The sequence below is a fragment of the Girardinichthys multiradiatus genome, chromosome 17 (assembly GCF_021462225.1).
Source record: "Girardinichthys multiradiatus isolate DD_20200921_A chromosome 17, DD_fGirMul_XY1, whole genome shotgun sequence".
NCBI lineage: Eukaryota > Metazoa > Chordata > Actinopteri > Cyprinodontiformes > Goodeidae > Girardinichthys > Girardinichthys multiradiatus.
In genome coordinates this window covers 1,725,001-1,742,637 of record NC_061809.1, presented here as the reverse complement: position 1 = coordinate 1,742,637, position 17,637 = coordinate 1,725,001, and the positions used below count along the sequence as shown (strand labels likewise).

The 17,637-nt window shown below is 41.7% G+C and overlaps 1 protein-coding gene across 1 annotated transcript in view; it reads right to left on the bottom strand.

The window, feature by feature from the left end:
- Positions 1-7,976: 7,976 nt before the first annotated feature.
- The window catches only part of LOC124882649 (plexin-C1-like), a 21,522-nt gene continuing 11,861 nt past the window's right edge, over positions 7,977-17,637 (bottom strand). Inside the window, exons 11-17 of the mRNA XM_047389090.1 lie at positions 16,140-16,319; positions 13,398-13,506; positions 13,050-13,226; positions 12,804-12,971; positions 9,656-9,752; positions 9,449-9,554; positions 7,977-8,597 (exon numbers count right to left, since the gene is read on the bottom strand). Of these exons, the coding sequence (XP_047245046.1) occupies positions 9,505-9,554; positions 9,656-9,752; positions 12,804-12,971; positions 13,050-13,226; positions 13,398-13,506; positions 16,140-16,319 (781 nt within the window). The 3' untranslated portion in view covers positions 7,977-8,597; positions 9,449-9,504. The remainder of the gene's footprint in view (positions 8,598-9,448; positions 9,555-9,655; positions 9,753-12,803; positions 12,972-13,049; positions 13,227-13,397; positions 13,507-16,139; positions 16,320-17,637) is intronic.

The following is a 17,637-nucleotide window of genomic DNA, read 5'->3' as shown; positions in this document are numbered from 1 at the left end:
TTAATTTTTTTTTAGACTTGACAACTCCTTCTCACAGTTTCAATACAGACCCAGACCTTTTTCAGACTTATGTGTGACCAGTTGTTTAGCCACTTCAATGTTCTGACTGAATCAGCAGTTTACTGTTAAATCAATAGGAGGCATTTCAAATCAATCAAATCAAATCAAAGATACTTTATTGATCCCCGAGGGGAAATTATAATTCCAGTACAACCCATCCAAACATACATCATGACACAAGACAATGGGGGGACAGGTCACCGAGGCTTTGCTGCCCACTCACAGGCGCTGCCCTTGCTACATGAGAAAAAAGGCCATATTAGGTAAGTAGAGGGAAAAAAACATATTTCACACTTTATCCTTAGCAGGATACAGTTTGAGATTGCAAAAAACCTCAGAACAAAGAAGCAACAAGTTTACAAAACAACATCATGTCGGGATCGGTGAAGGTGGTGTGAGGGGTGCATATGTTTATCTTGAGCATGTGTGTGTGTAAGTAAGTCCATGAAGCACTGTCCCAGAGGCCATTGTCCTTGATGGTACGTTGGAATGTTCATCAACTGGCCACAAAGTTCTGAGCAGGTCCACAGATGTCCTCAGGGAAGGGAGGGGGTCAGAGGGAGCAGAGCTTCATGTTTACATAACTTCCAGGAGAAGTTGAAGATAACCAGCCATCAAGGCCGTGCAGGGGAGCCAGATTCAGAAAAACAATAATTATTTGGGTTAGGCTGACTCTTAATTTTCCGTCAGCCTTGAGAGTCTCACTGGTTCTTCTCAAAGGCGAATCCAAACAGCCAATTCCTGGTCTTTCTGCCAGATCCAAGCGAACAACTTTCTCCAAGATTTATCCCATTTCACCCCTGAGTCCAGGAACCGCAACCTTCCTGCGATCCTGTGTAAGGATCACATCCAGTCTGCGATTCAGCTCACGTAACATCTCAGTCTGAGTGTTGATTGCTCTGAAGATCCCATCACACATGCCAGGCAGCCTTACAATGGCCAGAACAGCTGCTGACATTCTCCGAATTTCTCGATATGCCAGGTAACCGCTGACTCCAAAAAGCAGAAATCCTGATATCAAACATCCAATTATATACATATCTTCCACATCCTCGACTGAGATTATCGACAAACACACAATCCTCCACTTCTGCCAGGAGTCCATTGTGTATCCGGAGAAAAATTTCCCGTCCGGGCAAGTGGGCTCTCCCGACCCCTGTCTTCTCGTCGAGAAAATTTTATCAATTGCATTGAGAGACCAGCTGAACAAATCCATATTTAGGAAGAATTTGGAAGATATGCAAAAAGAGGCTCCAAAAAAGACAAGACACAGAGCTGAAGCAGGGCAGATATGGGAGGGCTGCGGAAGACAGAGAAAAAGCGTCCTCCTCCACCGAGAGCAGAAAAAGCAGGTGTAAAACCAAAGTTTACATAATTTTACCTACTATATTTTTATATTTGGAATAAAGCATGTTTCTTCTTCATATATTTCTGTACTATAACAAGGCTTTGTAAAGATGATATGCTAAAATATAAATACAACAAACAGTGTAGTTAAAAATATGTTTTGCACTATTCAGAGGTCTTTCTTACATTTAAAAAGGTAACAAAGAAATTGATTATTTTAAGAAGAAAAGAATTATCACAAAACAGATCAAATAGTGTCAGGGTTGATAAATAAACGACATGCCGGCAATGTCATGATTTACATGTGTTAGGTGAGATTCCTCCGTGTCTGTTTCTCTTCCCTTCCCTATTTATGTTCTCTAGATGCTGTTATTTTATTGTTGATTAACTTCTTGGTTCAATCTTGTGTTTAGATATTTACTTCTTTGTGTTCCTGCTTATCTGTGTTAATTAGCCTCCTTCCTGCAGTTGCTCTGCAATCTCTCTGCCACATTTGCTCCACATTTTATCTAATTAGCTGTAACTCTGCTTCTGTATATACCAGTGGCGGATACTGGTCTTTCAAGGAGGGGAAGCTCAATTTCAAGATCGCTGATTCGCTGATTTCTCTGTCAATCAAAAAGGGATTCAGCCTCAGACAGATATTCCAATCATCATGCAGAAGCTGAGCGTCCGGGCCAGCCGAGGCCAGCCCACTGCCACATAGATCTCCAGAGACTCCAAGCAGCCGATGGGCGGGACAAAGCCCAGCATTTTTGCTTCGCTATTGAACTCACTGTTTAAAGCACTGTGAAGCTGCGGGAATGAGTGACAGGAAAGCCGAGTCGTTTACCAGTGATAAGAAGCTGATTCTGAAGAAAAGTTGAGCGCGTTGTAGCGCATATTTAGTCAATGACATGAACACACAACAGTATATATTTGATCACTTATTTTTTTACATTTCAGGGGAAGCTGAGCTTCCCTTGCAGTCTTAGAGCAATCGCCACTGGTATATACAGGGGTTGGACAATGAAACTGACACAACTGTCATTTTAGTGTGGGAGGTTTCATGGCTAAATTGGACCAGCCTGGTAGCCAGTCTTCATTGATTGCACCAGTAAGAGCAGAGTTCAAAAGAGGACAGATTGTTGGTGCACATCTTGCTGGCGCATCTGTGACCAAGACAGCAAGTCTTTGTGATGTATCAAGAGCCACGGTATCCAGGGTAATGTCAGCATACCACCAAGAAGGACGAACCACATCCAACAGGATTAACTGTGGACGCAAGAGGAAGCTGTCTGAAAGGGATGTTCGGGTGCTAACCTGGATTGTATCCAAAAAACATAAAACCACGGTGGCCCAAATCACAGCAGAATTAAATGTGCACCTCAACTCTCCTGTTTCCACCAGAACTGTCCATCGGGAGCTCCACAGGGTCAATACACAGGGCCGGGCTGCTATAGCCAAACCTTTGGTCACTCATGCCAATGCCAAACATCGGTTTTAATGGTGCAAGGAGCACAAATCTTGGGCTGTGGACAATGTGAAACATGTATTGTTCTCTGATGAGTCCACCTTTACTGTTTTCCCCACATCCGGGAGAGTTACAGTGTGGAGAAGCCCCAAAGAAGCGTACCACCCAGACTGTTGCATGCCCAGAGTGAAGCATGGGGGTGGATCAGTGATGGTTTGGGCTGCCATATCATGGCATTCCCTTGGCCCAATACTTGTGCTAGATGGGCGCATCACTGCCAAGGACTACCGAACCATTCTTGATGACCATGTTCATCCAATGGTTCAAACATTGTATCCTGAAGGCGGTGCTGTGTATCAGGATGACAATGCACCAATACACACAGCAAGACTGGTGAAAGATTGGTTTAATGAACATGAAAGTGAAGTTGAACATCTCCCATGGCCTGCACAGTCACCAGATCTAAATATTATTGAGCCACTTTGGGGTGTTTTGGAGGAGCGAGTCAGGAAACGTTTTCCTCCACCAGTATCACGTAGTGACCTGGCCACTATCCTGCAAGAATGGCATAAAATCCCTCTGACCACTGTGCAGGACTTGTATATGTCAATCCCAAGATGAATTGACGCTGTATTGGCCGCAAAAGGAGTCCCTACACCATACTAATAAATTATTTTAGTCTACAACCAGGTGTTTCAGTTTCGTTGTCCAACCTCTGTACGCTGTTTGGTTTTCATTATTCTTCACTGGAACTTCTCATCTTGCAGCTCCCAGGCTCCTGTTTGCACTTTGGTACTCTACTCGTAACAAAGTACAGGGTGCTGGTGGATCGCTTTGTGAAATGGTGTAGAAACAATCATCTCATCTTAAAACAAAATAGATGACTGTACATTTTAAGAGAAACAGGAATAGGTCAGACACTATTTCCATCAAGGGAGAAGAAGTGGGGTGGTGGAGGAGTATAAATACCTCGGTGTTCAACTGGACAACAGACTGGAGTGGAGATGCAACTGTGAAGCCGTCTACAAGAAGAGAGAGCAAACTGTACTTCTTGAGGAAGTTAAGGACATTCAGTGTTTGCAGCAAGATGCTCCATATCTTGTATAAGTCTGTTGTGGAGAGTGTGATCTCTTCTGCCATCATCTGCTGGGGTAGCATCATCAGAGCCAGGGACTTACAAAACCTCAACAAGCTAATAAAGAAGGCTGGCTCTGTTCTGGGGACTCCTCTGGAACCTCTGGAGATCATTGTGCAAAGAAGGATTCTTCATAAAATGAAGAACATTATGGAGAACCCTGAGCATCCTCTTCATGAGACTGTCCTACAGCAACAGAGTGTCTTCAGTCAGAGGCTTCTTCAGATCTGCTGTAAGACGGACGCTACAGGAGATCCTTCCTGCCCACAGCCATCAGCATCTACAACGGCTCTTAGAAGAAAACTTCATAATGAGCTACAACAACAATTAATTTCCCTTTGGGATTAATAGTGTTTTTTTTTTTCTTTTTTTGAATTTGAATAACATTCATAGAAGAAGGCTTATTCAGCAACAGTCAGTACAATAACAACGCCAAGAATGAAGAGAGTTAAAGATCAGACCAGAGATAAAGAATTTGCTAGCCAAGATTGAGAAGTGGCAGATGAAAATCCAATCAAAAAACAGGAGAGCTCATCCTGTACCGGTTGAATAAAGATGAGAAACTCACAGTGTCATCAGCTCTATCCAGCCTCACCTTTAACAACTGGGCTTTGTTAAGGCTCGCAATTCCTCTTATCAGTGATAAGAGTGAATCAGCCTCCAACACCTCCCCTTAACCTGCAAAGCATACCAGAATGCAGTCTTTTCCATCCGATGCTGAAATTGCTAAGGAAAAGATTCTCGTTAGTCCAGCATGGGAATCAAAAACTGCTGCATATGATTGCTGGTCTTTACGGGCAACAAACATCAATGGACTTCAGCAGACCTGTTTGTGTTGGAGGCTTTCACTTTAGATGCTGGTGTATTCAGGGCAATGCTGGCTCTACCGTTTTGATGCTTGGTCTCAGAAAATGGAGGAAATCGTGGATCAAATGTTTAAGCTGTCGCTGTTGGCTTTATATTTTGTCAGTAGAAAAAGAAATTTTATTTTCAGTCCCACCTCTAAAACCCGTACCACAAATATAATGAGTGGCTGCAGGGTCCCTAACAGATGCAATGTTCTTTTTGTTTTGAGAGAAAAGTGGACGTCAAACCTTGAGCATGAAAAGAGAGAGTGAGCAGACAAAATTGACATCGTACCGAGATAGAAGCTCATCAAAAGCCTCTTCTCTCCTGAGACCTCCGAAAGCTACCCCGGCTGAAGAATAGAGGGATAAAAGGCCATTTCAGTCTATCCCTTAGGCACCAGAGGAGGAGGTCGGAAAGGTTAGCAGACTAGCAGCAACTCCCAGCCATCACAAACTCCTTTAGGTTTTCCAATGTCATGGGAAGAAGATGAAAGCGACAGCTGGATTTTATCCACACTCATCTATACAGTGAAAACTGCAATACTCCATTTATTCAACATAACCGGTTAAAAATTCTTCAAAGAAATCTGCTACGGGTTTGAAACAGGGCACCCCAGCCTCGACAACATCTGCCTGGAGGTACTGGAGGAAGAATATAAGTAACTCCACTTTAATCACATCATGCAGTGACTCAAATCTGCACCTCATTCCAGCTATTCAGAACCTGCAGGCACAACACTACATACGAGCAAAGAATCTCTGTGTGAAAACTATAGCAGGAACACTTTTATATGAACTGAAATCAGCCAAAAGGATTTACACCACAATTCAAGACACATATAGCATGAAGGGTAATTATCATCTCAAACAACTCTGCTCTGTTTTAGAGTGCTACAGTCCAACAGAGAAGTGATCTCTCATATATTTTTTCTTTTCTTTTTGAAAGTGCCGTTTAAACAGATTTTTTTATTTCATTTTCTTTGCAATTTAATTTATTTGATTTTGAACATTATTATTATCATCGCATCATTTCTTTTACTGAATGTCAGTTTTTTTACTCTTAAGGACAATTAACTTGCTTTGTTTTTACAAGTATTGTTTTTATCATTTTATGCATTTATTAATTTATGTATGAATGTGAATTATTAAAAACCTTTTTTCCTTGTATTCACGTTTCTTGAATGTACGTTTGAATACAAAATACAAATAAAAGAAAAAAGAATCAGTTTTGCCTCCTCTGGTATGATCATCTAATTATTTAATGAGTGTTAAATCAGTCTGAGCAGGTAGGTGTCAAATCAAGGATTCAGTAGCCATGGTTGCCTCTTCAAAATTCTCCAGCAGGAGATCCTTTTCTCGGACTGGAAGGTTTGACAGACTAGTATATTCAGCTGTGGTTTATCTCTCAGGTTTTTGACTTCATCAGGATGTTCTCCTGCATCTCTAGATGTCTTTGATCAGGAGGAAACAAATATTTGTCTTCAAAAGAAGAAGGCAATCCTTTTACAAGTTTTATACTTTTACTTTTCTTCTGCACTTGAGCATACAAACAATGAAAACAAGTATAAATCAACACAAGATTTTCAGGCACACAGTCCATCACATGAGAACAGTTTTCCAAGACACATTTTACAAAAAAGTATTTTCTACATCCACTAGGGCCTTCAATTAAACAAAAAAAAAGAGTGTCTTGAGTCTCAGGTCAAAATCAACCTTCTCTAGATCTGTAGAGTATGACATTTTTAAATTTTTTTCTTTTTGTTCTAACATCTGGATGGGACTGTTCTTCTGTCAGGGAACTGTTGTCATACACCACCCTAGACTTCTTCATGAATGTTGGATTTTTTAACTGAAACCCTCCCATATTTGACCTGATTGTATGCTGGGGAGTTTCCAGTGTGTCCTTCTCTTCACCGCCTAGAAAGGTATCCACCAGCTCCTTGATGCTGTCAAAATGAACTCTCTGTGTCACAATCTGCCTGTGTTTTGAGTTCTGTTTTCTTTCTCTTCACTGTTCTGTTTTTCTTTTGCTTTAATTCAGTTCATTCAGGTTTATTAGATTCCTTCTGTTGTTTAGGTGTTTGTTACTTCCCTTGTTAGATGTTTTAGTGTCCTGTGAATACCAGCCCGATAAGGCGGTGGTATTAGGATAGCAAAAACTGTGAAAAGGGTGAATCGAGGTCTGACATTACTGAACCGCAAAACTCTGCACACACATGGAATGAATTCACACAATTTCTTAAAATACAAGAATTTATTAACAAAAATAAGTCAACTCAAAGTCAAACATATTTCAATCAAAAAGGATTACCTTGAAGAATCTGAGAATTAAGTCTTCATGGTGTTTATATCACACAAAGTAAAATAAAGGGAACACTTAAACAACACAATATAACTCCAAGTAAATCAAACTTCTGTGAAATCAAACTGTCCACTTAGGAAGCAACACTGATTGACAATTAATTTCACATCTTGTTGTTCAAATGGAAAAGACAACAGGAGGAAATCTTTGGTGATTATCAAGACACTCAATAAAGGAGTGGTTCTGCAGGTGGGGACCACAGACCACTTCTCAGTACCTATGCTTTCTGGATGATGTTTTGGTCACTTTTGAATGTTGGTGGTGCTTTCACACTCGTGGTAGCATGAGACGGACTCTACAACCCACACAAGTGGCTCAGGTAGTGCAGCTCATCCAGGATGGCACATCAATGCCAGCTGTGGCAAGAAGGTTTGCTGTGTCTGTCAGTGTAGTGTCCAGAACCTGGAGGCGCTACCAGGAGACAGGCCAGTACACCAGGAGACGTGGAGGAGGTCGTAGGAGGGCAACAACCCAGCAGCAGGACCACAACCTCCGCCTTTGTGTAAGGAGGAACAGGAGGAGCACTGCCAGAGCCCAGCAAAATGACCTCCAGCAGGCCACAAATGTGCATGTGTCTGCACAAACAGTTAGAAACCGACTCCATGAGGATGGTATGAGGGCCCAACGTTCACAAATGAGGGTGGTGCTCACAGCCCAACACCGTGCAGGACGCTTGACATTTACCAGAGAACACCAGGATTGGCAAATTGTTGTTTGGTACAGTTAATGATGAACATATAAAAAGTAAAACAACAAAATGGTGTAAACAGCAAAGGTACAAATCTAGTTTAATACTTTCAGTTTACAGTTTGGAAATTCCACCATTATGAAAAAAAAAACACTAATATAAAGGTATGTACTGGTCGGAGAGAGTTTTGAGAAGTTCATCATGACATTTAAGTTCAATTTGGTACAGAACCATGGAAACGTCATTCAGCATCAGGCATTTTCAAACACAAATCTGCATTTAAACAAAAAAGAAAATTCCACTGTTGATTGAAATTCTACTTCCAGAAACTGTCAGATGATCATAGCTGGTCTCAGTCCTGAGTCTCTTTTTTTCCACAGACAATCATCAGCACTTAAGGACAAGTAGAAATATTGACTTTGATTTATATGATGGAGCAAATAAAAATGTACTAATTATTATTTCTATCACAATGACTAGGAGAAAAGTATATTGACTTCATTATGTTACCATCCTTGCAGAAATGCAAACAAAAAGTTATTGAGTATTGGTGCAAAGCAACCAGTGCATCACAACATCAGCCATGCTCATTCAGAATACTTGCCGGCAATAACGCAGTGTATTAGCAAGAGCCATAGAATCAGAAGCACTTTATGTAATAAAGACAAAGTCTGCAGATGTTTTGTTGCTTTTCCATAACCGATCTGGAAGGGAATGACAGAACTAATTAATAAGACTTGAGCTGTAATCAGAGGAAAAGATAAAACGGTAACACTTTATTTAAAGGGGTGTGCATAAGACTGACATAACACCTGTCATGAACATGAAGGAATCTTTATGAACGTTTATGACTGTTTTATTAAGTGTCATTCGGTAAATTATGACACTTTAATGCAAAGTTGACATTGTTTAAAATGTCTTTGTAATGACAGCTTGACTTTCACAAGGAAGAGGGAAGGTTACAGAATCCAGCTGAAATTCCATTTTGAAAAAGAAGATTTAAGCCAATTACAAAACATTTCCAGTTTGAGGAATTCAGCCTTGCTACCAAGAAGTTTGTTTCTGATAGGAAATGAGATGGGCATTGCTCAAAAGATATCAAAAGTAATCAACAATTCTGAATCTGATCTGTTTTCATGTACATTTTATTACAAACTGTGTCAAAAATTGTTCAAGCCTTCTCCACATTCAGTGGAACAATCTTTAGTGGAACTAAAGCCTTCAAACGCTTCAGTCTTCAGCTCCTTCTCCAGATTCTCAATCAGACACAATTCAGTACTCTAATAAGGCCTCTTCAAACATGTTGGTTAAATCAAAAGATTATTTTCAACCTAAATCCGTCTGGCGTATGAATAATTTTAATTTCATGTACCTGGGTTTAGGATGTATTAAGGACCAGATTCATTTATATTAAGCCCTGCGGTATGCAGCAGGTATTAGAGAATAAAAAGCTGATTTGTACACGTTGTAATAACACAGTTTATTGGGGATTTGCTCTTAGTTTTATCCATCCTTGGAACAGCCTAATGATAGATTATGAGAAGGTGGGACCCACCTTGTCTAATGTCATTCCTAATGTCGAGCTCCAGGTCTTCCATTAACCTGTTCATCTTAATAGTGAGCTGCTTCTGTCTTCCATCTTCTGTAGAAAACAAGCACCGCTGAAAAGAAATGAACATATCATCAGAAACGATCCATTTGTAGAAATGTGTCCTGCTTTTATTATTGGTGCAGGTAGAGACCTACAACATGGTGCACTTACCAATAATGATGATGGGAATCAGGAGAATGACAAGTAGAATTAAAACGGATAGTGAAGATGACTTGTTCAGTGTTACAGACGTACCTCCGTAACTGACCTGTAACAGACAGTAACCACAATAGTGAGTAGGACAAAAAGGTGCTACATCTTTAGATGGGTTTGATGCTGCCACTAATTTAAAACACAATGTCATCAAACCAAAACTCTTTCTAAAACATCCTTCACATAAAACATAAAGAGCTGTCTTGAGCTATAAGACAGATATGGGAAACATGTTGTATGAATACTACAGAGATATACTTACAACATAATGGTTTTGGGTTTGGTTCTGGGAGAATCTGATCTGGTGTTTTTGTAGGTTTCAAATGACAATTTTATCCAAGAAAAAAAAGCTCCCCTTTAACAGGAAGAAAGCTCCAGCAGAACCATCTGGCTCAATGTGAGCAACCATCTGCCTTGACCAACTTAGCATACTTAATTCAGCTTTAAGTGCAAACTTTGACTACGCTACTCAAAATCTTTCATATTGTTTTTTCTGAGACCATTAGAGGAGGACGTGCTGGTGAGCTCTGGATCATTGTCCTGCTGTGTAACCCAGATGCACATGAGCTCATTATCACAAAATGATTGACAGACTTTCTCCTTTGGGATTTCCTGCTAGAGAGTAAAATTCATAGTTCAATCATGTTTTCAGGTCCTGATGTAGCAAACCTGATCCAGACCATCAGTCTACAACCAACATGTTTGACTCCAGGTAGGGTGTTCTTTTTCTAGAAAGCTTCGTTTGTCAGATGTAATGGGAAGTAGATATCTGGAAAAGTTCAACATGGAGAAGGACTACCGGTTGGCCTCGAAGCAATTCTGGCAAACCGTCCGGCGCCTCAGGAGGGGGAAGCAGTGCTTCACCAACACTGTTTACAGTGGGGGTGGGGAGCTGCTGACCTCGACTGAGGACATTATCGGGCGGTGGAAGGAGTACTTCGAGGATCTCCTCAATCCTGCCATCACGCATTCCGTGGTGGAAACAGAGGCTGGGGACTCGGGGTTGGACTCTTTCATCACCCAGGCTGAAGTCACCGAGGTGGTTAAAAAGCTCCACGGTGGCAGGGCTTCGGGGGTGGATGAGATCCGCCCTGAGTACCTCAAGTCTCTGGATGTTGTAGGGCTGTCATGGTTGACACACCTCTTCAACATTGCGTGGCGGTCGGGGACAGTGCCTCTGGACTGGCAGACTGGAGTGGTGGTCCCCCTACATAAGAAGGGGGACTGGAGGTGTGTTCCAACTACAGGGGGATCACACTCCTCAGCCTCCCTGGTAAGGCCTACGCCAGGGTATTGGAGAGGAGAGTCCGACCGATATTCGAACCTCGGCTTCAGGAGGAGCAGTGTGGTTTTCGTCCCGGCCGTGGAACATTGGACCAGCTCTATACCCTCTATAGGGTACTCGAGGATTCATGGGAGTTTGCCCAACCGGTCCACATGTGTTTTGTGGACTTGGAGAAGGCATTTGACTGTGTCCCTCGTGATGCCCTGTGGGGGGTGCTCCAGGAGTATGGAATTGGGGGCCCTTTATTAGGGGCCATCCGGTCCCTGTACGAGCGGAGCAGGTGTTTGGTCCGCATTGCCGGCACTAAGTCGGACCCGTTCCCAGTGCATTTTGGACTCCGGCAGGGCTGTCCTTTGTCACCGGTCCTGTTCATAACTTTTATGATTTTTAGGCGCAGCCAGGGGCTGGAGGTGGTCTGGTTTGGGGACCAGTGGATTTCGTCTCTTCTTTTTGCGGATGACGTGGTCCTGCTGGCCCCCTCTAGCCAAGACCTACAGCATGCGCTGGGGCGGTTCGCAGCCGAGTGTGAAGTGGCTGGGATGAAGATCAGCTCCTCCAGGTCCGAGGCCATGGTACTCGACCGGAAAAGGGTGGCTTGTCCTCTTCAGGTTGGAGGGGAGTTCCTGCCTCAAGTGGAGGAGTTTAAGTATCTCGGGGTCTTGTTAACGAGTGAGGGAAGAATGGAGCGGGAGATCGACAGACGGATCGGTGCGGCTGCCACAGTAATGGGGGCGCTGTGCCGGTCCGTTGTGGTGAAGAGAGAGCTGAGCCGAAAAGCAAAGCTCTCAATTTACCGGTCGGTCTACGTTCCTACCTTCACCTATGGCCATGAACTTTGGGTCATGACCAAAAGAACGAGATCACGGATACAAGAGGTTGAAATGAGCTTCCTCCGTGGGGTGGCCGGGCAATCCCTTAGAGATAGGTTGAGGAGCTCGGCCATCCGGGTGGGGCTCGGAGTAGAGCCGCTGCTCCTCCACATCGAGAGGAGCCAGTTGAGGTGGCTCGGGCATCTATACCGGATGCCTCCTGGACGCCTTCCTCGGGAGGTGTTCCAGGCACGTCCAACCGAGAGGAGGCCCAGGACACGCTGGAGGGACTATGTCTCTCGGCTGGCCTGGGAACGCCTTGGGCTCCCCCTGGAGGAGCTGGAGGAGGTGTCTGGAGAGAGGGACGTCTGGGTTTCTCTGCTGAGTCTGCTGCCCCCGCGACCCGGTCCCGGATAAGCGGAAGACGACGAGTACGAGTTCAACTTTTGTCGCATCAGTCCACAGAATATTTTTAGTCTTGTTCTTTTTGGTCAGCAGTGGCTTTGGACTTAGAACCCTCCCTGGGATGTCTAGTCTCTTCTTATTTTTGAATCATGAAAACTGACCTTAGCTGAGGTCTGCAGAGCTTTAGATGTTGTTCTGGGTTCTACTGTGACCTCCTGACTGACAGATTGATGTGCTGCCTTTTATGATCTCTAATCCTTGATTATACAGATCAGTTAGTATGGGTGGGGTTAGTAAAACTGCACTCTGTGATATATCCCCTTTAATTCATGATTTAACAAAGATGGACAGGGGTTGGGGAGAGGTCTTTTTCACCCAGTTTTAAAACATCATGTTGTATTTCCTCAGGTTATCTGTCTGATTGTCTGATGTAGGTTTTGTTTCATACAAAATAAAAGTTAATTTAGTTTCTTTATGTGCTTCCATCTACCTGTTCAGTCATGTGTTTGGGTTCTTCTTAACCAAGTAATGTGAAAAACTGATAGTGGGGGCATAATTATTGAACTTCAGGTTGTTAACTTTGGTGTAGTATGACTTTAGGATGTACCTTAACTTCTTCAAAGTCCGCGTTATGCAATCCCTCGATCTCACAGATAAACGTTTCTGTCTTGTTGCTGATTTCTTTGGATTTTATGATGCAGGGATATTCCTTTTCATTCTGAATGCCAACAACTTTCAACTCAGCTGTTTTCATCTCCAGGTTATCTACCTTTTTCTGAAATAACAAAAAACAGTTTCACCTTTTAATAACCTGATATCTACATGTTTGTGTGAACAACAGAAACAGCCTTACTTGAACAACGATGTGGACATCCTCTCCTTCCCTCACGGCTGTGAAGCTGGTAAACTCTGGGTCAGGATAGTAAGCTATTTCTGTACGGCAGGTTAACGTTTGATTGGCTACTTTTAGAAACACGACGCTGCTGGAAAAATCTGTGTTTTTGGCTGCAGGTGTTTCATAGATGAGATTCTGCAACAAATAAAAACATATGCCATGTTAAGCAGCAAAGATTTACTGCAGTTATTGTGACACTCTATGAGCTTTCTGTATCACTGTATCTATCGCCACCAAACATTGTTGTCCTTTAGGTAGCATGGTGACGTTCACTGTATGCTAATATGTTGCTGTCTGCAGAGTTACCTGAGAGCTGCGGTTCCTGGGAAGTATGACTTCCTGTGGGGCGTTGATGTGTGTGACACTGTCCACCAAATCCAGGTGTGTCCCAATAAGAGTGACCTTCCTCTTCCCACTACAGGACACAGAGGAGCAGTAGGAGGAGACGACAAAGAGAGAGACTTTTCCTAACTTGTTTTTTGAAATCATACCAAATATGGTTCTTCCTAATGTAGTCTATAGTGCTGTGAAAGTATTTGTCCCCTTACAAATGTGTTCTCTTCCTGCTTTTTTCACATCTAAGTGTTTTAAGGTTTTTAAACTAATTTTCATAACATCAAAGATGACCTGAGTGAAATCAAAATGCATTTTATGGATAATGAATTTATTTATAAAGGGAAGAAAAACTATCCAATCCAACCCGTTCATATGTGAACCAGTAACTACAATCTAAACCTAATAACTGGTTGAGAAACAACTAAAGTCAAGCGTTTATAACTAAAAATTAGTCTTTCACATCGCCAGCGAGAAATCCTTCCCTTCGGCTCTTTGCTCAATTTTTTTAATTCAGCTGCATTGGAGGATTTCTGAGCATGAACAGCATGTTTAAAGCCAAACCACTGTATCTTAGTCAGATTTAGGTCCAGACTTTGAATAGGCCACTACAGAAACGTTTTGGTTCATTTTTTGAGCCCTTCAGGTGTGGCCTTGCTTGTGTCCTTCACTGCCCTGTTGTATAACCTACTGCCCTTGCATTCTCCTTCAGGATTGTCTGGTAGGAGGCAGAACTCGCCAGGTTCTAAAGCAGCAAGGCAAGCCCCAAACCATCACACCAAGTTTGATTATCTATGATTTTTTTTTTTTTACTGAAAAGCTGTGATCAGGACACAATGTGCTGTTTTTGTTTAGCTCTTTTAGTCAGTTTTATGTTGTCGGATGGGTTCTATTTATTTTTTTATAATGCCGCACCTAAGGCAGTATTTAGCTCTGCATGTGGCTTGTAAAACTTCTACTTAGAAACAGAAGAGCTGAGGCAACAAATAGCCAGTTCTAAATGCAGCAGCCCTATTAGACTAGGCAATTTATTGCATGTCTTCCTCTTCTTCTCTTGTCCCTGTTTCCTGCCTGACAACTGTCAAATAAAGGCAAATGGTGCCACACATTCAGCAAAAAAAAAGTTTCCTCTTCTTGATTAACATTTCAAACAATAAATAGCTGAGAAAAAGTTTTTCACCTTTCAGGTTTATAAAATCTGTAGTGGATTATATTACTAGATATTGAATGACAGTAACCAGGATGAGAGAAACAGTCATAACTGTCTTGTCTATTGAGAAGAAAAGTACCACTGCTGATTCTAGTATTAGTATTTTGTCTGTATTTAAACTAAAGCACCTCATTATGTTCCTGAAACAGCACAGTAATAGTAAAACATTCAAAGTCATTGCATTTAAAAGGGAAGTCGTGTCACAGTGAAAATGGGTTGTTCAGGAAGTGTTTGCCCTTCCTCAGCAGATCACTCTGTTTTTACATGTAATGGTTACTGAGCTGTTTGCCTGAACACATTTTTGTATAATTATGCCGTTAGTTGGGGTCCAACCAAAAAGTGGGTTTACATTTTTTATGAAAAATTACATTATTATGTAAGATTGCAAAATAGCAAAGGTTTGAGAAGTGGACAATGCGTTAATAAAATCAAACAGGATAGGTGTGAGCTATTGTCTTAAAGGAAAAACTGTGGCCTAAAAACCCTGAATCAAGGAAAACAGTTACGCTCATTTAATTTCAGATCAAGAAGCAGGGTTGAAGAGTTTGCAATATGAATAGAGAGAAGCCCACAGACTTGATCTTCACAGCCATTACTTAGAATCTTTTCATCATGTCAATACTTTAATGTTTATTAGGTCAAACATCTAAACAGCAATGAGGCAAACACATTTATAGATATACTGTATAGGTGCAGAGAGAGGTTTCAGGTGCACAGATGTGACAAGCCACACCATGAGGTAAATGTAAGATCCATGTTGGCTGGAAACAATCAAGTGTGCAGGCTTCTCTCTCTATATATAAAACCTTCAATCCATTTTGTGGCTGTGGATCAGTTAAATGTTTGGTAAAATATAAAAAGTCAACATTAACAAAATTCAACCATATTTTTCCATAATAAAATGTATTTCCACACAAAAGGAAAACATTTCAAACTCCTGACTCAATTTTAGAAACCCACTTATTTATATTCAGCCTAAAAAACAGAGAGCATAATTAATAGTCTCTGGCTAATGTCTACAGCTAACAGTAAATGAACTGAAGCACCACCCCTAGAGCCTCAGGTACATGTCTGTAGAGGCAGGCCTGGGATTCATTCAGTTTGTTAGATCAGAGTCAGTAACATTTCCTGCCCAAACATGAGATCAGCTGAGAAATTAATATAACACACATCAGGTTTTTCAGGTGTAAAATGATGTAGTAGACCTGACACTGCTTTCAATTTCTACAACACAAGCTCCATTAATAACAAATAAACAAGTATAAATTTGTTTAATGAAAGTGATGGTAGAGGGTACTGTATGTGTGCTTTATCAGGTTTAAGGAGGTCCAACAGAATATTAGGATGAGTGACATTTTAATTGGCCGACAGGTCGACCTTTGGTTTTGGGCAAATGTTAATATTTTATTATCACATTTCACAATATCTCTAATCTCAGGGCCTGGTGCTCTGCAGCTACTGGAAATGGTGAATGTATATTTCTGGCAAAAAAAAGGTTTAAATACCTTCTCCAGCTGCTGCTTGGTACAATATCAGTGCAGATTGGGGATGACTGATACATGATTGCAAAGTTGCTGTGGCAGCTTCCGTCTGTAAGGAGAACGCAAACTTTGACTACGCCCTTTGTTTGTCTATCTGGAATATGGAACGTCAGACTGGTCCCGATGTTGTTCCACACAGGAGATCTGAGCAGAGAACACAGGAAAACACAGAGAGAAAAACTGTGAATACCATAAACAAGTATTTCATGCATCAACCAAAAAACCCATAAAACTGACCAAGTAGCATCATGTTTCTCAGTACTGTCAAATAAAACTGGAAATATGTATTTACAATCATTTATAAACATTTAGGGAGATTTTTGCATTTAAATGAGGAACTGAACATCTAAAAGGAACATCTTTAAGAGATAAAACAAGAATGAACAGGAAAGCAATTGTGCATAAAAAGATTAAACAACTGAAACTCAAACTGATGGATGACAAGAAAGCCAAGAAATCACATCAATTACATACAGTTGGATAAAATGTACAAATGAGACTTGAATGAAAATAAAATTATTTGTACAAAACCATTTCAGTTGTGAATTATGTTTATGTAGAATACCTGTTAGAGTTAATAGTCTATCCATAATTTAAGGTTTTCAGATTTTAAAAGACGTTTTGTTTTCAGAAAGATGATCATAGCAGCTTGTGTTTGTAAGGGGTTTAAAGAGGTCAGTCATTTTCTACCGCTTATTCCATAGTGGGTCGCTGGGAAGGTGGTGCCTGTCTCCAGCAGTCTACGGGCGAGAGGCAGGGTACACCCTGGGCAGGGCAACACACAAACAACCATGCACACACTCATTCATACACCTAAGGGCAATTCAGAGAGACCAGTTAACCTAACAGGCATCTCTTTGAACTGTGGGAGGAAGCCGGAGTACCGGGTTAGAACCCACGCATGCATGGGGAGAACATGCAAACTCCATGCAGAAAGACCACTGGCTGGGAATTGAACCCAGGACCTCCTTGCTGCAAGGCAACACTGCTACCAACTGCACCACCGTGCAGCCCAGATTTAAAGAGGTCTTAAAGAAATATGAAATCAGCAATTTCACGGTGCAGAAAACAGTCCACAAGTGGAGGACACTCAAAATAACTGCCAACATGCCCAGGTCTGGCTGTCCAAGCAAGTTAACCCTGAGAGAAGACGGTAAGATGCTAAACCTAAAATGTCTCCACAGGACCTACAGCAGGTTCTTGTTACTGTTGATGTGAAAGTGCATGTCTGCAAAATCAGAAAGATGCTGTACTGCTTTTACTTTGATGGGAGGTGTGCAAGAAGAAACATTTGTTCTCTAAGAAACACATGAAGCTAGACTCAAGTTTACCAGGGAGACAAATTTGGCTTAAACGAAATACAACCTTCCAGAAAAAGAACCTCATGCCAACTGTGAAGCAGAGAGGTGGAAGTGTCATGGTTTGGGGTTGCTTTGCTACAGCAGGACCTGTCCTGCTCACC